The sequence below is a fragment of the Salvelinus sp. IW2-2015 genome, unplaced genomic scaffold (assembly GCF_002910315.2).
Source record: "Salvelinus sp. IW2-2015 unplaced genomic scaffold, ASM291031v2 Un_scaffold1902, whole genome shotgun sequence".
NCBI lineage: Eukaryota > Metazoa > Chordata > Actinopteri > Salmoniformes > Salmonidae > Salvelinus > Salvelinus sp. IW2-2015.
Window position 1 is genome coordinate 26,213 of NW_019943263.1, and position 24,370 is coordinate 50,582.

The 24,370-nt window shown below is 42.6% G+C and overlaps 2 protein-coding genes across 3 annotated transcripts; both read left to right on the top strand.

The window, feature by feature from the left end:
- The first annotated feature begins 7,411 nt into the window (after positions 1–7,411).
- On the top strand, positions 7,412–16,942 carry LOC112072364 (uncharacterized). Its single transcript, XM_024139767.2, has 6 exons — positions 7,412–7,623; positions 8,351–8,849; positions 9,128–9,646; positions 9,848–14,139; positions 14,552–14,779; positions 15,024–16,942. The coding sequence occupies exons 2-6, from the start codon at positions 8,369–8,371 to the stop codon at positions 16,428–16,430; spliced, it is 6,927 nt and encodes a 2,308-aa protein (XP_023995535.2). The 5' UTR covers positions 7,412–7,623; positions 8,351–8,368; the 3' UTR covers positions 16,431–16,942.
- A 237-nt stretch (positions 16,943–17,179) lies between these two features.
- On the top strand, positions 17,180–23,835 carry LOC112072366 (zinc finger protein 568). 2 transcript variants are annotated; one of them, XM_024139771.2, is made up of 5 exons: positions 17,180–17,269; positions 18,404–18,569; positions 19,727–19,842; positions 20,019–20,162; positions 21,881–23,835. In XM_024139771.2, the coding sequence occupies exons 2-5, from the start codon at positions 18,422–18,424 to the stop codon at positions 22,709–22,711; spliced, it is 1,239 nt and encodes a 412-aa protein (XP_023995539.1). In that variant the 5' UTR covers positions 17,180–17,269; positions 18,404–18,421; the 3' UTR covers positions 22,712–23,835. The 2 variants fall into 2 exon arrangements, with proteins under 2 accessions (XP_023995539.1, XP_023995541.1); XM_024139773.2 differs by lacking the exon at positions 17,180–17,269 and adding an exon at positions 17,291–17,543.
- Positions 23,836–24,370: the final 535 nt, after the last annotated feature.

The following is a 24,370-nucleotide window of genomic DNA, read 5'->3' on the forward strand; positions in this document are numbered from 1 at the left end:
CTGGACTGATCAGATGCAGGAAATCTGAGAGGCGGGAGAGAGCAGTGGTGAGTGCCTCACCGTACTCACCGTCCCTCCGATCTCCCTCAATCTGCTGAGAAAACAAGACACAGTCTTCCTGCTGATGGATAACTCAAGTCGCACTGCATTATTTCTGCCTCATGCACCAAATCATGTTGTTACTACTATGACCAGAGAAAGTGAAATATTCCTCGATATTAAAAGCCGCTAATAATAACAATGCAAGCTTATCGAAACACTGCTATACTCATTCATTGCTGCTGCAGTGCTGGTTGTAGTGTGAGTGGAAGTAGGGAGAATGCACATTTTCTGGCTTATCAAAGTGTTGACAGTGCACAACTTAAACATTAACTTATAAAAACAGCAGCTCTTTGCTGTATTCATTGAGTCTCTAGTCATGGTTTTAAACGTTTTGAAATCTCACAGTATCAACTTTGCTGTGCATTCAAGGCTTCTTTTTAGACATGGCGATCTGAGCTATCTGATTGGCCAGCGGTAGGTCTATAGGTGCACTTGATTTGCTCTCTGGACCTGCAAGTTCTAGGTGTACTTCCCGGTGCTTGGATGGGAACACAAGGCTTTATTGTTGTTTTTGTACAGAAATGTTTGGTGATCAACCAGTCGATGGCGATCGACCGGTTGGTGACCATTGCTCTACCGCAGTGGTTCCCAAACTTTTTATAGCCCCGTACCCCTTCAAACGTTCAACCTCCAGCTGCGTACCCCCTCTAGCACCAGGGTCAGCGCACTCTCAAATGTTGTTTTTTGCCATCATTGTAAGCCTGCCATACACACACTATACGATACATTTCTTAAACATAACAAGGATTGGGAGTTTTTGTCACAACCCGGCTCGTGGGAAGTGACAAAGAGCTCTTATAGGACCAGGGCACAAATAATAATATAATAATAATCAATAATTTTGCTCTTTATTTAACCATCTTACATGTAAAACGTTACTTGTGCATCGAAAATTGTGAATATCTCACAACAGGTTAATGAGAAGGGTGTGCTTGAAAGGATGCACATTACTCTGCAATGTTGGGTTGTATTGGAGAGAGTCTCAGTCTTAAATCATTTTCCACACAGACTGTGCCTGTATTTAGTTTTCATGTTAATGAGGGCCGAGAATCCACTTTCACATAAGTACGTGGTTGCAAAGGGCATCAGTGTCTTAACAGCGCAATTTGCCAAGGCAGGATACTCTGAGCGCAGCCCAATCCAGAAATCTGGCAGTGGCTTCTGATTAAATTACATTTTCACTGAACCGCTTCACGGAGCCCCACGCATTCTTACAACATTTGGGAGGCGCAAGGTGATGAGGTACCCATGCAAGCGCAAGGCCTTATTTTTATTTGCTAAACAATTTTGAACAGATTTGAGCTTTTTTCAAGAGTCTCACTCAATTTCTGCACATGCCAACTTTTGGAGGTCACAGTGGGGCAACGATATTTGGCTTTCCCATGGATCTGAACGCTCCGCTGGTATCACTACAATGAAAAATACCTTTAGTGGTAATATTCTACACTCGGAATGTTTTATTTGTCTTGTGATCAGTTACAAGGACATTACGCTCATTACTGTAAACTACTACGGGTACAACACCAAACATGAAAATTATGAGTTGCTTGAATCTATAGAGAAACATATACTTCATTGGTTATCTAAATATCCCAATTCGTTATTATTGATAGTAGGGGACTTTAACATTACTATAGATAATTAATCTAATAGATTGCCCCCAGGTAGGCCAACCAGTCAGAATTTTGGTTTAATACTTTTTATGGAAAAAGTTTGATCTCACTGATATATGGAGAGAGAGGTTTCCGGCCGACAGATCGTTCACTTGGAGTAACAAAACAGGTTCCAGACAATCCAGAATAGATTTTTGGCTTATATCCAAATGTATTGATAGTGAGTGTGTTACTATAAATATTTGTACTACTCCCCTCACAGACCATAGGGCCATTTACATTGATATCAAAATATTTACCCCTGATACTAACCTTGGTAGAGCATCCTACTGGAAGCTAAATAGCTCGTTATTAAATAATGATATAGTTACATTTGAGGTTAAAGATCTGCTCTTACACTTTTGGGAAAGGGCTTGTGAAGAAAAAACTTATTGCAAGAACTGGGAGCTCTTTAAATTTGAGGTGTCCAAATACCTTAGAAAATATGGTAGTAATCTTGCTAAGACCAGAAGAGCTGAGGAGGAAAAGGTGATCGTTAAGATAACTTCCCTTTCTCAGAGGTCCCCAGCCGCCCTCTCGGGGGAGGAGAAGATGGAACTAATTGAGTTACAAAATAAACTGGATAATATATATAGATTAAATAAAATAGATAATATATAGATTAAATCAACTGGATAATATATAGAGATTAAATCAACTGGATAATATATATAGATTAAAAGCAGAAGGAGCCTTTATTAGATCTAGGAAAAAATGGCTTGAGGGAGAACAGAATTTCATCCTATTTCTTTAGACTTGAGAAATTTCACTCTACAAATAACACTATCCATAAATTAAACATTGATGGTGTTATTACAGATTACCAAAAATGAATCACTAAATACTGTAGCAATTTTTACAAGAAATTGTATAGCTCTACGTACTCTCAGGAATCCACAGATATGTTTTTTGACTCACTGAATAATGTTCACTCTATCAGTGATACAGAATCTGAGCAGTGTGATGAACCCATCAAAATTGAAGAGATTATAGAGTCTATCATACATCTAAAGAACAACAAATCCCCAGGTGTTGATGGAAATACAGTTGAAGTAGGAAGTTCACATACACCTTAGCCAAATACATTTAACCTCAGTTTTTCACAATTCCTGACTTTTAATCCTAGTAAAAAAAGTCCCTGTCTTAGTTCAGTTAGGATCACCGCTTTATTTTAAGAATGTGAAATGTCAGAATAATAGTAGAAAGAATGATTTATTTCAGCTTTTATTTCTTTCACATTCCCAGTGGGTCAGACGTTTGAATACACTCAAGTAGTATTTGGTAGCTTTGCCTTTAAATTGCTTAACTTGGGTCAAATGTTTTGGGTTGCCTTCCACAAGCTTCCCACAATAAGTTCGGTGAATTCTGGCCCATTCCTCCTGACAGAGCTGGTGTAACTGAGCCAGGTTTGTAGGCCTCCTTGCTCGCACAGACTTTTTCAGTTCTGCCCACAAATTTTCTATAGTTTTGAGGTCAGGGCTTTGTGATGGCCACTCCAATACCTTGACTTTGTTGTCCTTAAGCCATTTTGCCACAACTTTGGAAGTATGCTTGGGGTCATTGTCCATTTGGAAGACCCACTTGCGACCAAGCTTTAACTTCCTGACTGATGTCTTGAGATGTTGCCTCAATATATCCACATAATTTTCCTCCCTCATGATGCCATCTATTTTGTGAAGTGCACCAGTTTCTCCTGCAGCAAAGCACCACCCACAACATGATGCTGCCACCCCCGTGCTTCACGGTTGGGATGGTGTTCTTCGGCTTGCATGCCTCCCCCTTTTTCCTCCAAACATAACAATGATCATTGGTGCCAAACAGTTCAGTTCAATCAGACCAGAGGCCATTTCTTCAAAAAGTACGATCTTTGTCCCCATGTGCAGTTGCAAACCGTAGTCTGGCTTTTTATGGTGGTTATGGTGCAGTGGCTTCTTCCTTGCTGAGCGGCCTTTCAGGTTATGTCGATGTAGGACTCGTTTTTACTGTGGATATAAATACTTTTGTACCTGTTTCCTCCAGCATCTTCACAAGGTCCTTTGCTGTTGTTCTGGGACTGATTTGTCTCTAGGAGACAGAACGCGTCTCCTTCCTGAGCGGTATGACAGCTGCGTGGGTCCATGGTGTTTATACTTGCGTACTATTGTTTGTACAGATGAATGTGGTACCTTCAGGCATTTGGAAATTGCTCCCAAGGATGAATCAGACTTGTGGAGGTCTACAATTTATTTTCTGAGGTCTTGATTGATTTCTTTTGATTTTCCCATGATGTCAAGKAAAGAGGCACTGAGTTTGAAGGTAGGCCTTGAAATACATCCACAGGTACACCTCCAACTGACTCAAATGATGTCAATTAGCTTATCACAGCTACAACTAACTCAAATGATGGTAATTAGCGTATAAGAAGCTTCTAAAGCCATGACATCATTTTCTGGAATTTTCCAAGCTGTTTAAAGGCACAGTCAACTTAGTGTATGTAAACTTTTGACCCACTGGAATTGTGACACAGTGAATTATAAGTGAAATAATCTGCCTGTAAACAATTGTTGGAAAAATGACTTGTGTCATGCACAAAGTAGATGTTCTTGCCAAAACTATAGTTTGTTAACAAGAAATGTGTGGAGTGGTTGAAAAACAAGTTTTAATGACTCCAACCTAAGTTTATGTAAACTTCCGACATCAACTGTACATGAGAATTTTACAAATTATTTTCTGAACAACTTCCTACTTAATGTCTTTTAAGACAGTATTAAAAACAATGTTATTCTTCCTACAATGACTCAGGGGTTAATAACACTGATACCTAAGCCTAAAAAATAAGTGGTGCTCATTGATAACTGGCGTCCAATTTGTCTTCTTAATAATGACTGTAAGATATTAGCCTTAATTAAAGAAGTCCTGGATGCAATCATTGATGAAACACAGTCTGGCTTCATGAGGAACAGACATATTTCTAACAATGTCAGACTAGTATTAGACATACTTGACTACTCAGACCTAATAACTGAGGATAGCTTCATATTATTTTGAGATTTTTATAAAGCATTTGACACAGCAGAGCATCAGTTCCTCTTCCACTCCTTTGATAAATATGGCTTAGTTTTTTTTCTGTAAGGCTATTAAGACTATACAAATGGTAACAGCTCTATCAAACTGAAACATGGCACCTCACCTAGATTTGAGTTAAAGAGAGGAATTAGGCAAGGTTGTCCTATCTCTCCATATCTGTTTTTATTAATCACCCAACTTCTTACAAATTCTTTAAATAATAGTCCTGTACAAGGTATTTCCATAGCTTGTAAAGAAATTATTATAAGCCAGCTGGCTGACGATACCTCACTTTTTCTGAAAGACGCTAACCAAATTCCCATATTGATCAATGTGATACAATCCTTTTCCAAAGCATCTGGTCTATATCTTAACATTAATAAATGTGAACTCATGGCTGTCAAAGATTGTGTGACACCTTCATATAATGGTATTCCAGTGAAAGAAGAACTTACATATTTAGGCATAACCATTACCAAGGATCAGAAGTCTAGAGGCTTATTAAATGTTAACCCTCTTATTAAAAACACCCAGAATAAGCTAAATCAATGGCTACAGAGGGACTTATCTTTAAAAGGAAGAGTCCTAATAACCAAGGCTGAAGGTATCTCTAGGCTAACATATGGCGCTCTCAAATCTTGACAGTAAAATCAGCAAGGAGATAGACCAGATGCTTTTCAACTTTCTGTGGAGAAACCGTACCCATCACATTAGGAAAACAGGTGTAATGAACACTTATGAGTATGGCGGGCTGAATTTTCTGGACTTTACTACCTTAAATAATACTTTTAAGATCAATTGGATAAAACAATTCCTAGGAAGACCCACTTCTATGTGGAATTGTATTCCTCATCATGTCTTCTCTACTTTTGGTGGCCTTAAGTTCATGTTGGTTTGAAATTATAATATTGACAAAGTTCAAGTGAAACTCTCTGCTTTTCATCAGCAGGTTTTCTTGTCATGGTCCTTCATTTATAAGCATAATTTTTCTCCACACAGGTATTATATATGGAATAATCGGGATATATTGTATAAAAATACTTATTTGTTTTTAGAATATTGGTTCCGATAATATCCTATTGGTGAGCCAACTTGTAAATGCAGAGGGTTTTTTACTTAGTTATCAGGAATTCTTATCACTTTACAAGATCCCTGTAACACCTAAAGATTTTTGCAATTGTTTTAGATGCCATTCCCTCAGGTGTTGCTCTGTTATTCAGGAACGTGTCAAGACCTGACCCTCAGAGCCTACCTTCCATTAACCCTGTTGACTCATCAGTAGGAAATATCTGTTTCTCTTTTGGTCCATTCAACAACAGAGCGATACGAACCTTATGTCATGCCTTATTGGAACGGATTTATTGATAATATCTGTTGGGGAAAAGTTTGGATGTTGCCACACACATACCTACTTGTAAACAAAATTTACTTTAAAATTGTTCATAAATATTATCCTGCCAACCACTATATGAAGAAGTTTAAGGAAAACATCAACTCAAATTGCTCCTTTTGTAATGACCACCCAGAAACGGTGTTGCATCTTTTTTGGCATTGTATTCATGTAAGGAAACTGTGGCAAGACATCAGTAGATTTATAATTGAACACATTTATGAAGATTTTACACTATTGTGGAGAGACGTACTGCTTGGATTCTTTACATACAATAGAAATAAGTTGAAACAATTTTATGTAATTAATTTCATTATTCTTTTGGCCAAATTTCATATACACAAATGTAAATTTACAAACAAAACACCACATTTTATTACCTTACAAAAATAAATTGAACTATATTGTAATGACCCGGCTGGGTCATAAAGGGAAAAGAGACGGACTCTAGGTGTGCAGGTCAGAACACAGGTTTATTCATAAACTGGGCTATTGTTCCGGCCACAACCCACGCCGCTAAATGCCGAACGTACACAATATTACCCTGTCGGGTCAAGAGTCACTCTCATAGGAACAGATCAAGGCKCGAACAGAAGAGAGAGAACAATGAGACAGTAATCCCTATTMATGCATTTCCAAATCCCGCGGTATTACCCATCATACCCCCCCAACCTTTCCATCTGTCCTGACATATTTAACCCCTGCTAGTAGCCATGGGAACCATAACACACCCACAACCACAGAACACAATACCGGGTCGTTACAATATTTTAAGACAATGAAATACTCTACTAACAAAAAAGCTGTTAGAATTATAAGTGTATGTATGTCCCTTAAGGTCCTTGTGTAATGTGATGTTGTACCCCCTAGCCCAATTGTCCATTGTATATTATTCATATATACTTGTGTTCCCCATGTACTTTCTGTATTGATTTGTTGTTACGAAAAAAAGAAAAGAGAGAAAAAAGATAACGATGCGGTATGGATGATGTGACGCAATCGTGGGGCCTTTGGAGGCACGCAGAGGCCAAAATGAGCTCTTTACCGCATCGTGGTACGACTCTCAAATTATGTAATAATATGGAGGGCTCAGTATAGCTCCGCATTGACATGATTGGTTGACGGTAGGTGAGGGCGGGAGGTCCTGTATAAACACAAACTCACTTCCTTGCCAACACCTCTGCGAGGCATGAATGCCCTAATTTATACAGAGGCCATATCACAGTAAATGTTGCACGGCCAACTCAAACAGCAGATTTACCATGCAGCGCCTTTAAGGCTAAGCAGTGAATGAATGCATCTCAGGAAAAACTACAAGTCCCATTCTGCAACCTGGTTGGTGTATGACGCCATGATCTCTGCAGCTCGTTTGTGTTGGCTTTTTGCGAAGCGAGAAACGACGCGGAGACGTCTGGGCTAAAGAAACCAACATAGGTAACGTTATAGATTTACACGTAGTGGTTTGATCATATAGGCAGTCATACGGTGATACAAAGGCCGCTTGTGTGTAGTGCTGAGCGTTGCAAATGTTTTAAATCCACGCAATATAGGCCATTTGTATGCCTTTCATCAATGCCGTTTCTGAGCTGTCCAGTAGCCTAGCAGCGAGACATCCGAACAATTAAAGATGATGGATGGACACCAGTTAGTGAGCAAAAACGTTCCTCATCATTATTTGGCTTGTTTAGTCGGCCCGTCATTTGCGCAGCAGTAAAGTACCCTGGTTGTAGGCTTGTTGGTGTTGGTTTTCCGTTCTAGCGCAATGTAAAATACCATCATTGTAGCCTYTTACCCACCCCTCTTTGAGAGCATCTTTGTCATACAAATATAGTGTCTTCATTTGCCTGCCAGCTGTCGATAAAGGCAGCAGCATGTAATGATTCCCATGGAATCAGACCCAATAGGCTTAGCTTGGGGTGGCTCTTTAAGGGCGTATACTCTCTTAGAATAAAGAGTCGGTTGCTTTACATGCACACAATGTTTTGGTGTCTTGTATTTTTTATTTCATAAAAAAAWAWATATATATAAATACATTTGAACGTCTCTTTTGGCCAGTGTTTTAGTGTGCAGTGTGTGCTTCACTGTTTTCCACACCATTGTGTTTTACCTTAATGCAGATTTACGTTGTGTGTGTGTTGTTGAACTTGTCAGTCTTCTGCAGGGAATTCGTTTTACAGACATGGTTGAACCTCCAGTCGTGGCAGGAACCAAGTCGGTCATGGAGCGCTTGACACAGCCAGTGGAGACAGTTGAACAAACAGTAGAAGTTGAGGAACAACCAATACTTACAGGTGAACAATACATGGAAACTGATGAACAATACATGGAAACTGAGGAACAACCAATGGAGACAGGGTTACAACCAGTGGCAACTGAAGAACAACCAATGAGTGAACTGCTACCTGTCACAGAAGAGGCTTTGGAGTGTGTCTCAGACCCCACTGCTTCTACGGAGATAATTCTTGAACTATCCGCTGTTCCTCTAGAGTCTGCTGCTCCTGAAGAGTCGGAACTGGGCCAACCTGAGGGTGCACAGAAGGAGACCCATGTGAATGACGTGACCGCTGGTGACAGAAAAAATATTCCCCCCAAGAAGAACAGAATGGAGCCACTCAAGATGGACATGTCTAGGCRACCAAAAATGGTGACGCCTCTCACATGTGAGTATTGAACTTCATCTCTGGTAGTCTGTCGTGATTGGTTACCATGTAATACATTTTTGTATTTATCTTTCAAGGCTTTAGTATTGCAGACATCTCATAATGTCCCCTGTAGTGTTTTTAGGRTATTTATTTGTAGTTATTTCATAAGCAGTTGTAAGCTATTACTACAGTTCATTCATTTTTTTTGCTCTTATAGTAACCTCTTTTGTGTGTTAATATAGATTTGAAGCTGGGATACAAGTGTTCTGTCCTCTAATCCCTTCTCCCTCCCCCAGCTTCCCAGATCTCTCTGCAGTGCCTGGAGTGTCACATCATCTTCAGCGACCACAAGAGCAAAGAGCGCCACCTCAAGCAGAGTCACCCGGCAGAGTACGAGCAATGCATGCTGGGGGATGCCCTGTTTGCCTGCTACGTCTGTGACCGCCAATTCACCAACTCCAGTGACCTCATGCTTCATCAGCGTGCACACACGGAAAAGACGCCCTTCAAGTGCCCCATCTGTGGTGAGGCCTTCAGCCGTTCCTCTGAGCTCACCCTCCATAAGAAGCTTCACTTCGGCCTGTACGGATACACCTGCTCAGACTGTGGAAAACCCTGCAAGACACTCACCTTACTGAAGTATCACCGCCGCACGCACACAGGGGAGAGGCCCTATGCGTGTAAGGAGTGTGGCAAGAGGTTTAGCATGTCCAAGGCCCTCCAGAAACACGCACTAGCGCATTCGCCGGAAGGAATGAAAGGAGAAGTTGGAGGGATCACACCACCGACCAAGGCACAGCTAAAGAAGAATAGTGGTGAGTACTGAAAAACATGTTTATTGTCATGTTATACAACTACTGTGCTATACTGGGATGTGCAGTGAAATGCTAGTGATATACACTATACAGTGATAAAGCTAGTGATATACTCTATACAGTGATTAAGCTAGTGATTCTATGCAGAACCAAACCTTTTACACCAAGATGTAAACTTTCATCTTTATTCTTTGTATCTAGGCACTGCAGTGGGAAAATTTTCCTGCTCTGTGTGCAAGGCAACCTTCAAGACTGCCAAGACACGGCTGCATCACATGAAACACAAGCACAACCTGTGTGTTACAGCATCCAGCAGCAGCAGCACCACACTAGCTGGCCAACAGGTGAAGCCAGGTCAGCCTATCATAACCCAGGTTCCTATGGGCCAGCCAACCTTTCTCCACATGGAACCCCTTGGGCCCTTCCAGCAGGTGGACAACATAGACACTGAACAAATCCGGAAACTAATAGAGTCTTTGGGGAACGTGCGCAAAGTGAACCAGGTGGTGATACTGGGACAGGTGCCGCCACACGGTCAACCTTTGGCTCTACAGCGGCTACAGGGAAAGAGAGAGCATTTGCAATTCCGTTTTACTCAACCACAGTTTATAGAGCTGAAAAAGATTGGGGGTGGAGAGACWAAGTCAATGGGACTGGAACAGGCAAAGCCACAATGTGAATCACTGGAACCAATRATTACATTGGAACCTGTAATATCAGATGGACAAATGGAGACCCCATTACTMTCACACACACAGGAAGTTACATACGCTGAGCATGCTGGATTAACACAAACACATGAAGGAGAGATGATTCCTCAGCAGTTACTTGGACAGACTGGTCAGACAGTTGAAGAAGAGAACACTATGATTCAGACTGTATCAGTGGAACAGGTGTTCTGTCACAGTGAAACAGTTGAGCTCGGGAAAACAACTGAACAAAGTCAAACAGTTGTGTTCGAAGTCACTCCCTCACTGATACCAACTCTGGAATTGGAACAGACTCAAACCGATCAACAAGGACTTATGTCTGCTTCCTCGCTACCAACATTTCTATTTGAACGGACTTCTGGACAGAATCAAAGGGTTCAGGAGGGAAATATCTCTGTCCCGTCGCTCATACCAACAGTTGAGTTAAAGCTGACGCCATTTAAAACTGATCAGCAGGAAGAACTCTCCACTTCCTCATTGGTACCAACAGTTAAGTTTGCACAAACTCCTCCTGGACAAACAACCCAGGTAGGAGAAACAGCCACACAGATGGAAACATTACAGTTGGATCAGATCTATTCCAGTATTGGACAGACACAACAGATAGGAATAGGACAGCGAAGATCAGTTGAGAAACCTCTTCTAGAAAACACAGAGAATGAGCAGCAGCACATTTTGGAAAAGCCTTATGAAGGAAAGAAACAGACGGCACAAGAGCAGTTGCAGACACTGATAGATAAGTCTGCTTRTAACAAAGCACTAAACAGCAGAGAGATGCCTCGCACTCAGACGTCAGAAATATTCCCTCCGCCGTCAGAGACAAAGAAGGCGCCACAGAGTTCACAACTGCCTGTGCATTTGATGTCAGTACAAGAATTTGTAAAAGTGAGGAAGAGGAAGCAGCCGAAGAACTCTATAATGCAAGGAAATATGCAACCGCAGACGGTTGAGTTGGAAGGGGAGCCTGCCAAACGACCAAGAGCAACGAAAGCTCGTCTTGTTGTMAAGTTTGGTCCTAAAGAGAAAGAAAAGCTTAAAAACCAGAAGAAGCTTACACAACCATCTAAGCTGCTTCAGAAAGGAGACCCGATTCAGGATATGAACCAAATGTCTCTCACAACTCTACCTGAAAAGAAATTGTTCTTAAAGGTTGGTAAAGAAAAAAAGGTCAAGAAGAAAAACTATATTTCCAAGTCAAAAATCAAATCCCCAACTATATTGTGTGACCCACATGTGCAGCAAGTCTTGCAGGTAGACGAGCAGGTTCAGCAAGTGAAGCCGAGGAAGAAGAAAGTAAAAAAGCAAAGCTATGTAATTAGTGAGACTTTTGAGCAGATTAGAGCTGAACCGATTAGCGAGCAAGAGGTGATCACTCCACCCAAGCCAAAAAAGAAAAAGCAGGAGAAGATACAGCAGGAGGACCAGTCTAAGAAAACAAAGGGGCAAAAGCTGTCAAAAACGGGGAGAAAGAAAAATAAACCTAATGTGGAAACAAGCCCAATATCAGAAGATATGCCCGGCCCTGAAATAAAGCAACAGTCCCTACTCCTACTGAAGGGTCACAAACAGCCCCAATTGAAAGTTTACAAATTAGATGCCTCAAAAGCCCCCCAAGGTCAAACAGATCTCCACCAAGACACCCATCCCATCCATAAGAAGAAAGGGCCAAAAAGCAAACAACTAAAAATGCTAGCTGCTGGAGGGGGAAGAAAAGTAGGGAGACCCAAAAAGAACCACACAGCACTCTCTGTGTTGGCTCCTTTAAAGACTACGTCTCATTCTTCTGACACATCTCCGACCAAGCCAAAGACCAGCAGGAAACGTAAGGGCCAAAAAGTGGAGACAGAGGGGATCATCAGTGGCTCTCATTCCCGGCGAGCCCTTGAATGTAAGGACTGTGGAGAGAGATTCTCTGACGTCTCGTCCCTCCAGGAGCACAAGGCAGCCCTGCATGCAGTGGAGAGCCCTGGTCTCACCTACACTAACGGCAACATCTTTGAGGGCGTTTCTAGGTCAGATCTAGGCCAGCCTCCACTAAATGTGACTGAAGAGGTCATTGAAAATTCATTGCGTCAAAACACGTTTGGAATGCAGGTAGCATCTGACTGGGATATGGAGGTGGAGATGAGAGAGATAGGGTTGGGAGAAAGAGGGGAGCGAGTCTCTTTCCCAGCCCTAAACCCTTCCCCCTCTCTGCCTCTGGCTGCTGCGCTTGTTGAAGGTGGACAGAAGGAAAGGGAGAAGAACATGGATAAAACRMCAGAGGGGATGGAATCATTTTCTCATATGGCCCCAAATTCAAATCAATCTTGCACCCCTCCACAAGTTCAATTCKCTTATCTGGCCAAATCTGACAAGGTCCAACCCCTTCTGTTCGAGAGTCTTTCGCCTCCTCACCTCACTCCCATAGCCCCCCTTCACAGTTGTCACCAAACGGAGGACACTAAGTCAGAGAGTCAGGGCAATATGAATGAAACTGCTGATGCTCTCATACCTACTGTTTCTGGATTTGAGCACCTAGGGCCTATTGAGGATGAAATTAAAAAGGAGTTACTACTTGAGGTGGATTTGGTCACTGTTGGGGATGGGGACCAAAATGAGGGGGAACACCAGAGCTCACCTCATGAAGACAGTTCACCAAATGAGGGATCCAGCCTTCATGAAAACAACCGCACTCATGCACTACCTGCAAAAGCTCCGATTGGAAATGTGAATAGAACTGTAACAACACAAAATGTACAGACCGAATCCTGCCCCTCTGACCCGCTGGAGATCAAGCAAGAAGAGGAGGAGATTATGGTGCAGAGGAGAGAAGTGGAAAAGAGGGGAGTGGGAAGAAAGAATTACACCAGAGGCAGGAGAAGAGGAGTTGGACGTGGGAGGAGYGGTTCAGCCACAAYGAAGYGTCTAGYAGGAGAGGGCATGAGAGAAATGGAACCAGAGAAAGAAATTGATGAATGTCAGGTAGTCTACCAGCTGTATTCACTCAATAATGATACTGAAATCAAGGATGAAGCAGACGTCACTACTCTCCATCCTGGTCAGTCATCTCCCATCAGTCTACAGACCGAGATCAGATCTATCTCTGAGCAAAACATGCTAACAGCTCCATGTCCATCTGGATCCTTCATCTCACCGCTTGAGGAGGACCCTGAGGACCAGGTAGTGTTTGAGCTAGAGTCAGTCACCACCAGTGTAGTGGAGGTGTTGAAGACCGAAGATGGGATGGTGATGAAGGGAGTAGCAGGGGACCAGGACGACAGAGACACTGGCCAATCCCCAGGCATCATACTGGAGAGGTTCCTCACCTCAAGGCAGAGAGAGGCAGCAGTGGGGGAGAATGGAYTGGTGCTCATGGCAGACTTGAGAGGTCAYGAGGTCAAGGTGGAGGAGAACAKCTCWGATTTGGTTCCTGTGCCACACAACTCTCATGCCAGACACACAGTGGAGCAGAGGGGGGTCAGGATGTATCTGGTGAAGCAGGAAAACAACCTGGTTTTGAATGARCCCCAGGTTAGTCAAGGTCAATCSCAATTGAATGTGGAGCACAGCAGTACCAGGCAGTGCATATTCTACCCAGTGAAGGAGGAGAGGGAGCTTCTGGAGGAGCCATCTCAAAGTGAGCAGGGGGTACCAGCGCTGGTGGAGCCTGGAGAGGCCATACTCAACCATACAGTGGAGACTCTATCCACTACCAACCCTGCAGTAGAGGAGTATGAGGTGAACAGGAGCACAGCAAAGTTTGGATCTGAGATTAATGAGTATGGAGAAGGTAATATCTCAACATGAGTCATGTGTTMTAGCAATGTARATTTTCATAAGCAYTAGTGAAYWTYMKRYTAMKTYTKWKWYWYRWSTMTRTRTTTTRRKSYMGWGKMSMYSWRTMWGKYSKYKYASACWSWGYYGKMRMTMMWMWTRRRKRWRRWSAYWWRTSWSYKYYWGMYGWSMSAGYMMMTMMWYWYTMRTSWSKCSCYSKSRSWSKCRSWGYSMSTYMWMWTYMSYRSTMWRRKRYWSASKSKKAYKSKRYRCRCMCWSRYRWRWKAWWWTATARKKRAKAKYWYWYWYTWMTAWWWTMRSRWTTWRWCWRKWMYKWWKKKRMMWKKAWTTWAWTTMWAAMMTTRRWKRTTTMWRWMMRARMMWKTGTATSRWTKKMMAKYMYRKWMMRWMMRWGTRWMMWTMMAWYTWYWTMMRWTRRCTCAGCTTGCCAYCCACAGAAAGCCAGGCTCYTTCAGGYTCTATSGGAGGGTCCCAGACAGGGACTGGCTACAGGAAACCCATTGATTACTTCTCCAAGTATTTTGGTTGGGACGCTTGGGCAGAGATTGCCSGGTGCACAAATAAAGTGTCCCATCTWTCGAACKCAGTGACAGCAAAAGAGGTGGCKCAGTTTGTRGGAATCCACATTGCCATGGGAACATTGAAGGTATGTAAATGAAASTATTGGCGTATAACCTGAATCTTATTCKTYTGGCGTRTAGTTTTATTGCATCGTCATCCTTACTACARTGAATGGGACATGTAAAGAACAAAGTAGTTAGGCCTAGTGGGTCAAACTCATGCTAATCTCTGCACTTTTGAATGTCTACAGTCATTCTTATGCGCATACTTTCTAATGCTGCATAAACTAACATTGTCTTCAATATCGTTCTCCCTTTCTCCTCTCCTAGTTCCCCAGTCTCAAGCTGTACTGGCAGGACTTCACCAGGGTGCCTCTGGTTGCTGACACCATGTCTGCCTCCCGCTTTTCCCAACTCTCCTGCAAACTGCAACTGGCATCTCCAGTGCCAGCAGAGGATCCCATGGACACCCAGGAAGCTGGACACAGTGGTAATCCAGACAGGCCTAAGGAGGGAGACCCTACACGCAACTCACTCAGAGCTTTACACACCCCAGCTAACCCTACAGTTGGCACAACTAGAGGTGAACTGGATGGCAGCGGCCACAGTCAAATACAAGCTCTTAGCTCCAAGTCTGTGTCTGCCGAATCCACAACCCAGACATCCACAGTCCCTCACAGCATTTGGCAGAGGTGTGGGGACATACCATCCAGCCAGGACTGTTTTAGTTTTAAAACTGACCCCCTTTGGAGGGTTAGACCGTTAATGGACCACGTTCGGGCCGGATACCTGATGCTGAGAAGAGAGGGTGACCATGGAGTCGATCAATACCCTCTCCCTTTGACGTGTAGAGCGGTCAACAACAAGCGGCCCTCCTTGCACAGCACTGTCTTAGTTAGATCTGACGGTCTGATCATAGATTTCAACCTTAGTCTGGATCTCTCCAACAAAGAGGCCACAGTTGAGAAAATGGTGCCCAGAGATGGGATGGTGTATCTCTGCAAGCAGGAGCTCTCTACCCCTGCCATGTTGGAGCACCTCCTTGGGTCTGGGGTGCACGGTGCGGGCAAGGTGGGAGGAGCCAAAGGACAGATGGGTGATGAGTTTGTTAGCTCTGACGGGCGGCTGATGCTACACAGGTACCATCTCGGCTTCATCCTCTCTACTGTAGGGAAGGCCCAGCAGAACATGGCATCTCTCATCGACAGCTTCGAGAAGGCCCAAAAGGCAGCCAGCCTCAATAGAGACTTACTGAATCTCTACCATTCCCCACTCTCAGCCTCAGCACCATCTAGCTGGCCACAGGCCGTTCTGTGGTACCTTACAGATCTGGCTCTGGTAAACTCATGGATGCAGTACAGGCAGGATCATGTTCCTCTGCCTGAGCCTCTGAACCTCATGGCATTCAGGCTAGAGGTCTCCAAGGCCTTGATCCTCTCCAGTGGCTCAGACACCCAGGATGCAGCCCCTCCGCACCCCCCTCCTCAGAAATTACACTCCCCGGGCACAGCCCCAGATCCTGGCCTGTTACAGGATAGTCCTCTCCCTGACGTGGCCACGCGGTACGATGGTTTGGGCCACTGGCCGGAGCAGCTTGGGGAGGGAGAAGGTGGCAGGTGCCGCTTCGGAGGCTGTGAGCGAATGTCTCGAGTACGATGCCTCAAGTGTTGCGTGTTTCTCTGCATCTCTCGTAATCACAACTGCTTCTTGAATTTCCACAGTCAAGGGAGTTTTTGAAGCTGATAAGATTTCTGTTTTTCTTTTTTAAGTGGTGCATGTTTTATTCAATGCTATGTTTAGCTTTTTTTAAATGTTTTTTTTTAATTTTAGTTTAGAAGCTCTGATTTCATACTTCTCCCCCTACACCATAGTTCTTTGAGTACTTCTCTCTTTTCAGTGTCAGCTTCAGTCCTGTGCAGCAAATTAGGAACTTGGTCCCTTTTTAGCCTACTGTGTAAATGTAATATTGATGTATGCAATGGCTTTTGTTGTATGAATTTAGCTACAAAAGAAAATGTGAATAGAGAATTAATGATAACCATAAAGTCAATGTCTCTGAAACCAAGTGAAAATACATTTGAAGATGTTTTTGAAATTCTAATTTAAAAATAGTGCTGCTTTTTTTTCTTGAACTTTGTTTTGTTGTTTACATGCCAATAAGCTTTTGCATGTGTTTTTGGCGTTCTTTGTAAATTGAATAATTGAGTTATTTAATACTGTTGGAGCAAATACATTTACGTTTTCTAACAGTTTGGGTTGTGAATTGTATTGGTCTGCCTGCTGTGAATTGTATTGGTCTGCCTGCTGCTACCTGCTAGTCTCAAAGTACATTATTCACCGGAGTTATTCATCTAGTCTTTAGCTACAAACAGCAAATTAATTCGATTTACCAAATCAACCACACCAAAGCATAGACAAACACGTGTCTATGCATTTGCTCTGGTTTTTAGGTTAAAAGAGCAGAGACGCATTCAATATGGATTTTTTTTGTTGAAGACCCAAAATATTGCCCTTGTCACGTGACAAGGGTCAATTCAATTTCCACATTAACTTCACTGTACTGGAAGCGGTTTGAGGTAGGTGGCTAACGGCTTGTTCGCTTGTGTAAAATTCATGTTTAGCTGTAACGTTAGTTCGCTAATTAGCTAATATAGTTTAAGACTTATGCCTACATATTTACCATATCGTTATGGTGGGGCAGTTGGTTTCCGTGAACTAAACGTGGCCGTAATATGCTAAATTGTTATTTCTCCGTTTGAATTGTTAGCCTGCCAGCTAATGTAGCTAGCAGGTTATTTTATTCGAACTTGGTGGTGTTAGCTCAGCAAACCATTGAGGTAGAAGAGTAAGGTAAATACACCGCTGACTGTTAAACCGTCTAGCAAGAACCTAAAACGAACCCCTAACCAATTTTTAAAAATAAATTCTTAACGGAAATATCGGTTTGGGTATCAGGCGTGTCGGTGTAGCCTTTAGCTAACGTTTGTCTAACAGGAGTTTCGCCAAGTCATATTTAGACAACTTAAGTTAACTTACTATAAATGTAAACATGTCTATCGTCATTGGCATACTGTATACATCTAGCCAAAATATAACAACCGTTGCTTCACTTCGTGAAAATTACAAGTTGTTTCTGGGGAATCTCGCAATCCTTCTAATGACTGACTTGCGGTAGCTAGCTACCGTTAGCTGATATGGGCATCATCACCGCTAGCTAACTTTAGGGCCTTGTTGGTTTGGGAGCATATTTCAGCTAACGTTAGCGCCTTTATTTGCTAGCTGTGCATGTTTTAACGTTATCTTATGTTTACGTTATTGCAAGCATTTTAAAGCTAACAAATTAATTCATTGCGGGCACTTAGCTGTAGTTCATTAACGTTAGCTAACAGCTGGCTATGTAGTTAACTAGTCAAAAACTTAGTTCGCAACTAACATCGAGTTAGCTAGCCAGCTAACGTTAGCTGGCCAGCCATAAAGTCAGTGAATCCTTTTACTTTTCAGTCCAAATAAAGGGGATTTAATTGAGATACGCCTGTGCACAAGACTCAGTTATTGAAAATGTATGTAAATGTCTGTCARAACTTGTGTTATCTTGTTCGCAATGTGAGAATAACTATTATTAGCTATATTAAAGCCCATTTGGCTACATTACATATTCATTTACATCACTGCTTGGCTAACTCTACCATCCTTATGTTTAAACTTTTCAGGACATCCAGCCTCCCACGATGGACTCAGATATACTGAATATAGAGGAAATAGTGATGGGGAAGGGGCCACCAGATCCCCCTGCAGAACTGACCACTGAGAAACCAGCAGAACACTACAAACCCATTGCCTCCTTCAAAGCACCACCTCCACCCACCATTCAACCATGTGAGTTGGGTGGGGCAGTTTATTTTTATTTAATTTTTATTGCAGAATAGTCAGTATACTTACAAAAAGTATGCAAACAGACAATGATAACATATGTTATGGGGTACAAGAAATTACAGATTATACAAAGACCTTAAAACATGCACACATTGGGTGTCAGTTACTCTACTGTTTGAAGTTTTTGTAATGACTCACAGATAGGGCTGTTGATCGGGCTGTTGCGGTGACCGTATTACCGGGCTGTCACGYGTCATGACTGCAGTCAAATTCCATGTGACCGTTTAGTCACGGTAATTAGGCTTCTCCAAGCTCTGATGGTCATTAGTAGCCAACCAAAACTGCTAACTGCATGGTACTCAGCACTCTATTGTCCCTCTTATCACTCTGACATCCATGCAAATGTTATTGAAAATCTAATCAAACTCTTCATGAGAGCTCATGTTGCTTTACATTTCTATAGGCTATGCAATTCCGTGAGAAAACAAGAGTGATTGTCTTTATTAAAAAGAGGATCCCATCAGCTTTCTATATGCTAGGCCTACTATATTTATTTCTCAACTTTTCTAATATTTAGCACATTGCTTTGCAACAGGAATATGGCCTGCCTGGCAGGCATGAAAAGGAACCACGGGAAAAGCATCCTCTGTTTGCTACTTAAGTGCCTAGATGACATGTATTTCCTATAAAATAAGATACTATAAAATAATGCCATGGAATTCTAAGCAAATTGTCTGCTAAATGAACTAGTGTAGCCCACAGCCATATAGCATAGCCAGATCAGGGTCTAACATAAGCACAACTCTTATGTTATTCTGTTCTTCAGAACTAGACTAGATTTTCTTCATATGTTTCTTTAGACCTGTCTAAGATAAATTGTGGTTTTATGATATTACATGGATTTGCTGGACTTTTTTATTTTCCTGCAGATCTTTGGAACATCTACATCAGTGGCTTGTAGGCTTAGAAGACAGGATATGCTAAATGTGTTTGTTAATTACTGAGACCTTCAGTTATTTGCTTGACAATCACCGTCTGACAAAATGTAATGACAGCCACAGACAAATACAGATTTTCTTTGGTTTGAATGAAATCAATCTGGTAGGTAGGGAAGGCAATGCATTTTCAGTTGTCATATCGCTGACCCTCTCTTCTCACAGACCAGCATGAGAACCTGCAGTGTTTCCAGTGCTTCATCACCTTCTGTAACTCCAAAGCCAAGGAGAGGCACATGAAGAAGAGCCATCGTGAGGAGTACAAGCAGCAGCTCCAGCAGGTATGCTACTACACAACCTGCCTAACAATCAAAACACTTTCTAGAAGGTATTACCTACGGAAGCCCTGTTTTACCTTAAACAAATACTAATTTCCAGACTAGACCCTTGGGAATTTGCCCCCCCCCCCACCCATTTTAGCAAACGTGTTCATAAATTGTCTGTATTTTCTTCCCAGGGAGATACTCTGTTCACCTGCTATGTGTGTGACCGTACCTTTCCGTCCTCGGAGGAGCTGACCCAGCACCAGGGCTCACACAACAAGGAGGACAAGCCCTTCAAGTGTCCCCACTGCCAGGAGAGCTTCCGCACCTTCTCTGAGGTGAGTGCAGAACAGTGACACAGGTTCTGAACCAATATATGTTTAGTGTAACACTGCTTGAATAGCTTGAAATGAACTAGCAAAGTGTCAGACTCAAGGTCTCGTCATAATAAATAAATAAAGGTGTTTTATTGTCAGATACACCGGATAGGTGCAGTGAAATGTGTTGTTTTACAGGGTCAGCCATAGTACGGAGCCCCTGGAGAAAATAAGGGTTAAGTGCCTTGCTCAAGGACATATTGACAGTTTTCACCTTGTCTGCTTGGGTATTTGATTCGGCAACCTTTTACTTACTGGCKCAACACTCTAACCGCTAGGCTACCTGCCACCCAGGCTACATTGTAGCGTGCCCAGGGCAATATTTTTTTTTCAAGCAAGCAGATTATAGATTTAAATTGTTCAAATGGACAAGTAAAAAAATCACTGTCAAACAGTTAAGAGTACTCTGATCAGACTTGGATAAAAGTGTCCTCCGGATGTGATGTGGTGGTCACTGTCCTCCCAATCTATGCAGAGTGAATCGGAGTATAATTATTGTAGTCCTGTGTTGACGGATATGAGGGGTCTTTCAATCATGCAGTTGCGAGATGCGTTTTTTAGCTCAAAMTGCACATTTGTTGATTGTTAGTGAGTTATTTGCCCAGTTATAGCTAAATTTTGGTCAACYATGAAAATCCTGGAAAATTCATGGTGCGTACATCGCCTGTGTGTGTGTCAGTGGGCTGTTACCGTAGAGAGAGACATTTGCGCAGCAGGTAAAATAGTGACATACAACAGACTAACTAATTGCCAATTCAAAACATTGTGTAGTTTGGCTGGTTCTCACTAGCTAACTATTTAGCTATTAGCATGTATTAATGTTTGATGTCCTAAAATAACTTTTCACTGCCATTCTTGTATAACTGCAAATGGCCAACAGTTCAGTTGATACGGGTGCGCAGTGGATGAAACCAATGCTGCCTACTCCGGTTGTAATACTGTCTCTCGAGCTCAAAATTGGAATGGATTCTCCTTTATTCAATACTGGCCATGAAATACTGACAGTGTAAAAAAAAATATATGTTTTTAAAATAGCCTAATTGACGAGTAACTCCTATGCTGTCAACATCTCCCCAGAACACTGAATATTTTAACCTTAAATAGTTAAACATCTTATTTAGCTACTTCTCCCACCTCTCCRGCGATTTGATCCCTGGTACATTGAGTGAGGGAATTATTTTATGATCATAACGAAAAGTATTTGGTTGTAATTGTAATGTTGCAGGGTGCCCAACTATCCTCCTGGAGAGCTACCTGATAGTGCAGGCTTTTGCTCCAGCCCTGTTCGAACACACCACATTGTAAAACATCAGCTGCTCAACAGGACCTTGACTGGTGTGTTTGACCAGGGTTGGATCAAAAGCCTGCACACCCAGTAGCTCTCCAGATGGAGGGTTGGCGGACCATATTTTATACAGTAGCCTTTTATATCAGTGCAGTATTTTACTTTGTGGGGGTTATGTGCCTTGCTCAAGGCCACTAGGAGAAGATGTAGTACATGGGATCAGAGACCAGCAGCCTTCTATTGTCAATACCAGTGATGATAATACATTTTATTTTGTGAAGTGGTTCCTTGCAACACAGTTTTCAGTCACCTTTTTGGCCCATGGTGTTAATGTCAATCACTGGACTCTTCCCTCAGCCGTGACTCACGTGTCTGTTCACTCTGCCCCCCTCAGCTGACGACCCACAGGAGACAGGTCTGTCCAGAGAGGCAATTTGTGTGTAAGGACTGCAGTGAGACCTTCCGCAGTCCTGCCTTCCTTCGTACCCACCGCCTGTCCCAGCACCCCCGTCCAGAGGCAGAGGTGGAAGAGCCAGATGACCCTACCAAGACCCACCGCTGTGGGAAGTGCAACCGGGGCTTCGAGACAGAGTCTGAGCTAATAATGCACCAGGAGAACCACGCCGGTGACCAGCACTGCAACGGCAGCGCCTCACCCGCCAAGAAGCGCGGACGGCCCTTTAAAGCAGAGGACTCAACGGTCGGAGGGAAGAAGAGAAAGAAGAAGGAAGAGGGCACAGAGGAGGCGGAGACTGGAAACAATGCAGAGGAGGCTGCAGCAGCTCTGGCTGAGACCAAGGGGAAAGCAGCAGGAGGCGGTGGCAGGCGGGGCCGTCCTAAAGCAGCAGTAGGCGAGGAGGCCAGAGAAAACGACAGTGAAGCCCCAGCAGAGGAGAAGAAACCKAAAGCGGCTCCCGCTCCGCCCAAGCAGCACCCCTGCCCTGAGTGTGAGCTCACGTTCCCTGCCCTGGCCCAGCTCCGCACCCACAAGAAGGAAAAGCACATCCCACGTAAGGCCCACCCCTGCGGGGAGTGTGAGGAGAGCTTTGCCCGTCCCGAGCAGCTAGAAGCCCACAAGAACCGGGCACACATCAAGGGGCGTTATGCCTGCCCTACCTGTGGCAAGAGCTTTGGCCGAGAGAGCAACCTGAAGGGCCACCAGCAGAGCAGCCACCCAGAGGAGGAGGAGGAGAAGCAAGAGGCAGCGGGCCGCAGCAAGAGATAATTCAGAATGGGGAAGGGGGGATTTTCTGTAAAGTGATTGGGGAGGGGGGGACGAAGAATCGGGGATAAAAAAAAATTGAATTTGGTCAAGGGTTTTTGTTGGTTTGAGGTTGGGTGTGAAATTTAGATCCTAAGTTTGAAGTGTTTTTAGAATGTGAGGAATTTCCTGCAGGATTTTTAACAGGTGAGCTAAGGCGTCCCACTGATTGTTCAGCGTTTGTCATTTTTGGATTGTGTTAGGATGGTCAAGGCACATCACACTTGGAGTGACTGACTTACTAATCAAAAGATGTAAGCTGTTGTTAAATCCATCTGTTATACACCTGTGTCTTATCTGGACTAAACAACAATAATTAGTTTTGGGCATCATGRTTGTTCCCTTTGATTAATATCTTTAAATGATTATCATGATAATGGAGTTACTGTTTTTACATTATTTTTAGAGTAAAATGCTTTTCATGCTGTCTGACTAATGGCGCTTTTCTTGTTTTATGATTTTTATATTGCTATGTATGTGTTCTGTAGTAGCAGATGAAATGCAGCTACCGTGCATTTTATAAAACCTGTTGGGGATATTTACTTTTTGAAAGAGCTTCTTGTGATAAGTGAACATGGATTGGAATGTTTGGGAGTTACATAATGTCTCTTAGAAATTGCATCTATTTATATACGGTTTCTGGTGCATTGTAATGCCAAACTGTTTCTATTATGATTAACTTCTTAATTATACTACTATTAAATGCGCAGGGTATAAAAAAATATCAATGTATTTATCCTCTTAAGTTAGTTTGGTTTAGGCCCAATGGTTCTTCTTTGGTGTCATGCATGGATTTTAACATGCCATCCTAAACCATGGTTGTAATGAAGACATAGTCAGACTCAAATTAAGATAATCCAGCCACCAGCTACACCTTGTCACCTGTATTTTTGATTTGTTATACTTAATTTAAATGTCATAGATATTCTAATGAACTTTCCATAAATGATTTGCTTAAAGTTTGGCATGATGACGAAATGACCAGAGGCCTGAATGGGCGTGTTCTTGTTTTCATTATTCTCCCCATGTAACATGCCTGGACACTGCCAATATGTAATAAAGGTGCCCCAAGGGCTGCTACAGAATGACACATTTGTCTGTTTGCCTTTCAATGTGTCCTTCCTTGCCCCAAATTTTTATTAATTGTGCCTTGTGATGTCACCTGCTATTGCCCAGCAGCTGTAACTACAGACAGATTATCAATTAAATTCATAATTAAAACATTCTAAAAGGTAGTAAGTAGGCCCCCAAAAAATTACTGACCATAGGTAAACCAATGGGAGGCCAATCTTTCTGTGGACAATCCCAAAGGTAATCCCTCACCTAGCGCAGGTAATTGAATAAATGGACAGGCTATTTGTAGAGTATGATAGATAAATGAAATATAGGGTTTTAGCCATTGCCCAAGGAGTCATTAGGACTACAACAGATACCCTGTACCGATAGCAAGATTAACATAATTTAGTWTATTTTACCCTCTGCTGTTTAAAATAAGTTTTGCGTTTTTAAAATAAAATGACTTACCTTTGAGTTTTGGCCTATGCTTTTTTTGTATTAAAACAAATCTAAGCTTAAAGTATCTTGTGAGCTTGCTGATRTGTAAAACAGTTTCCTACACACATA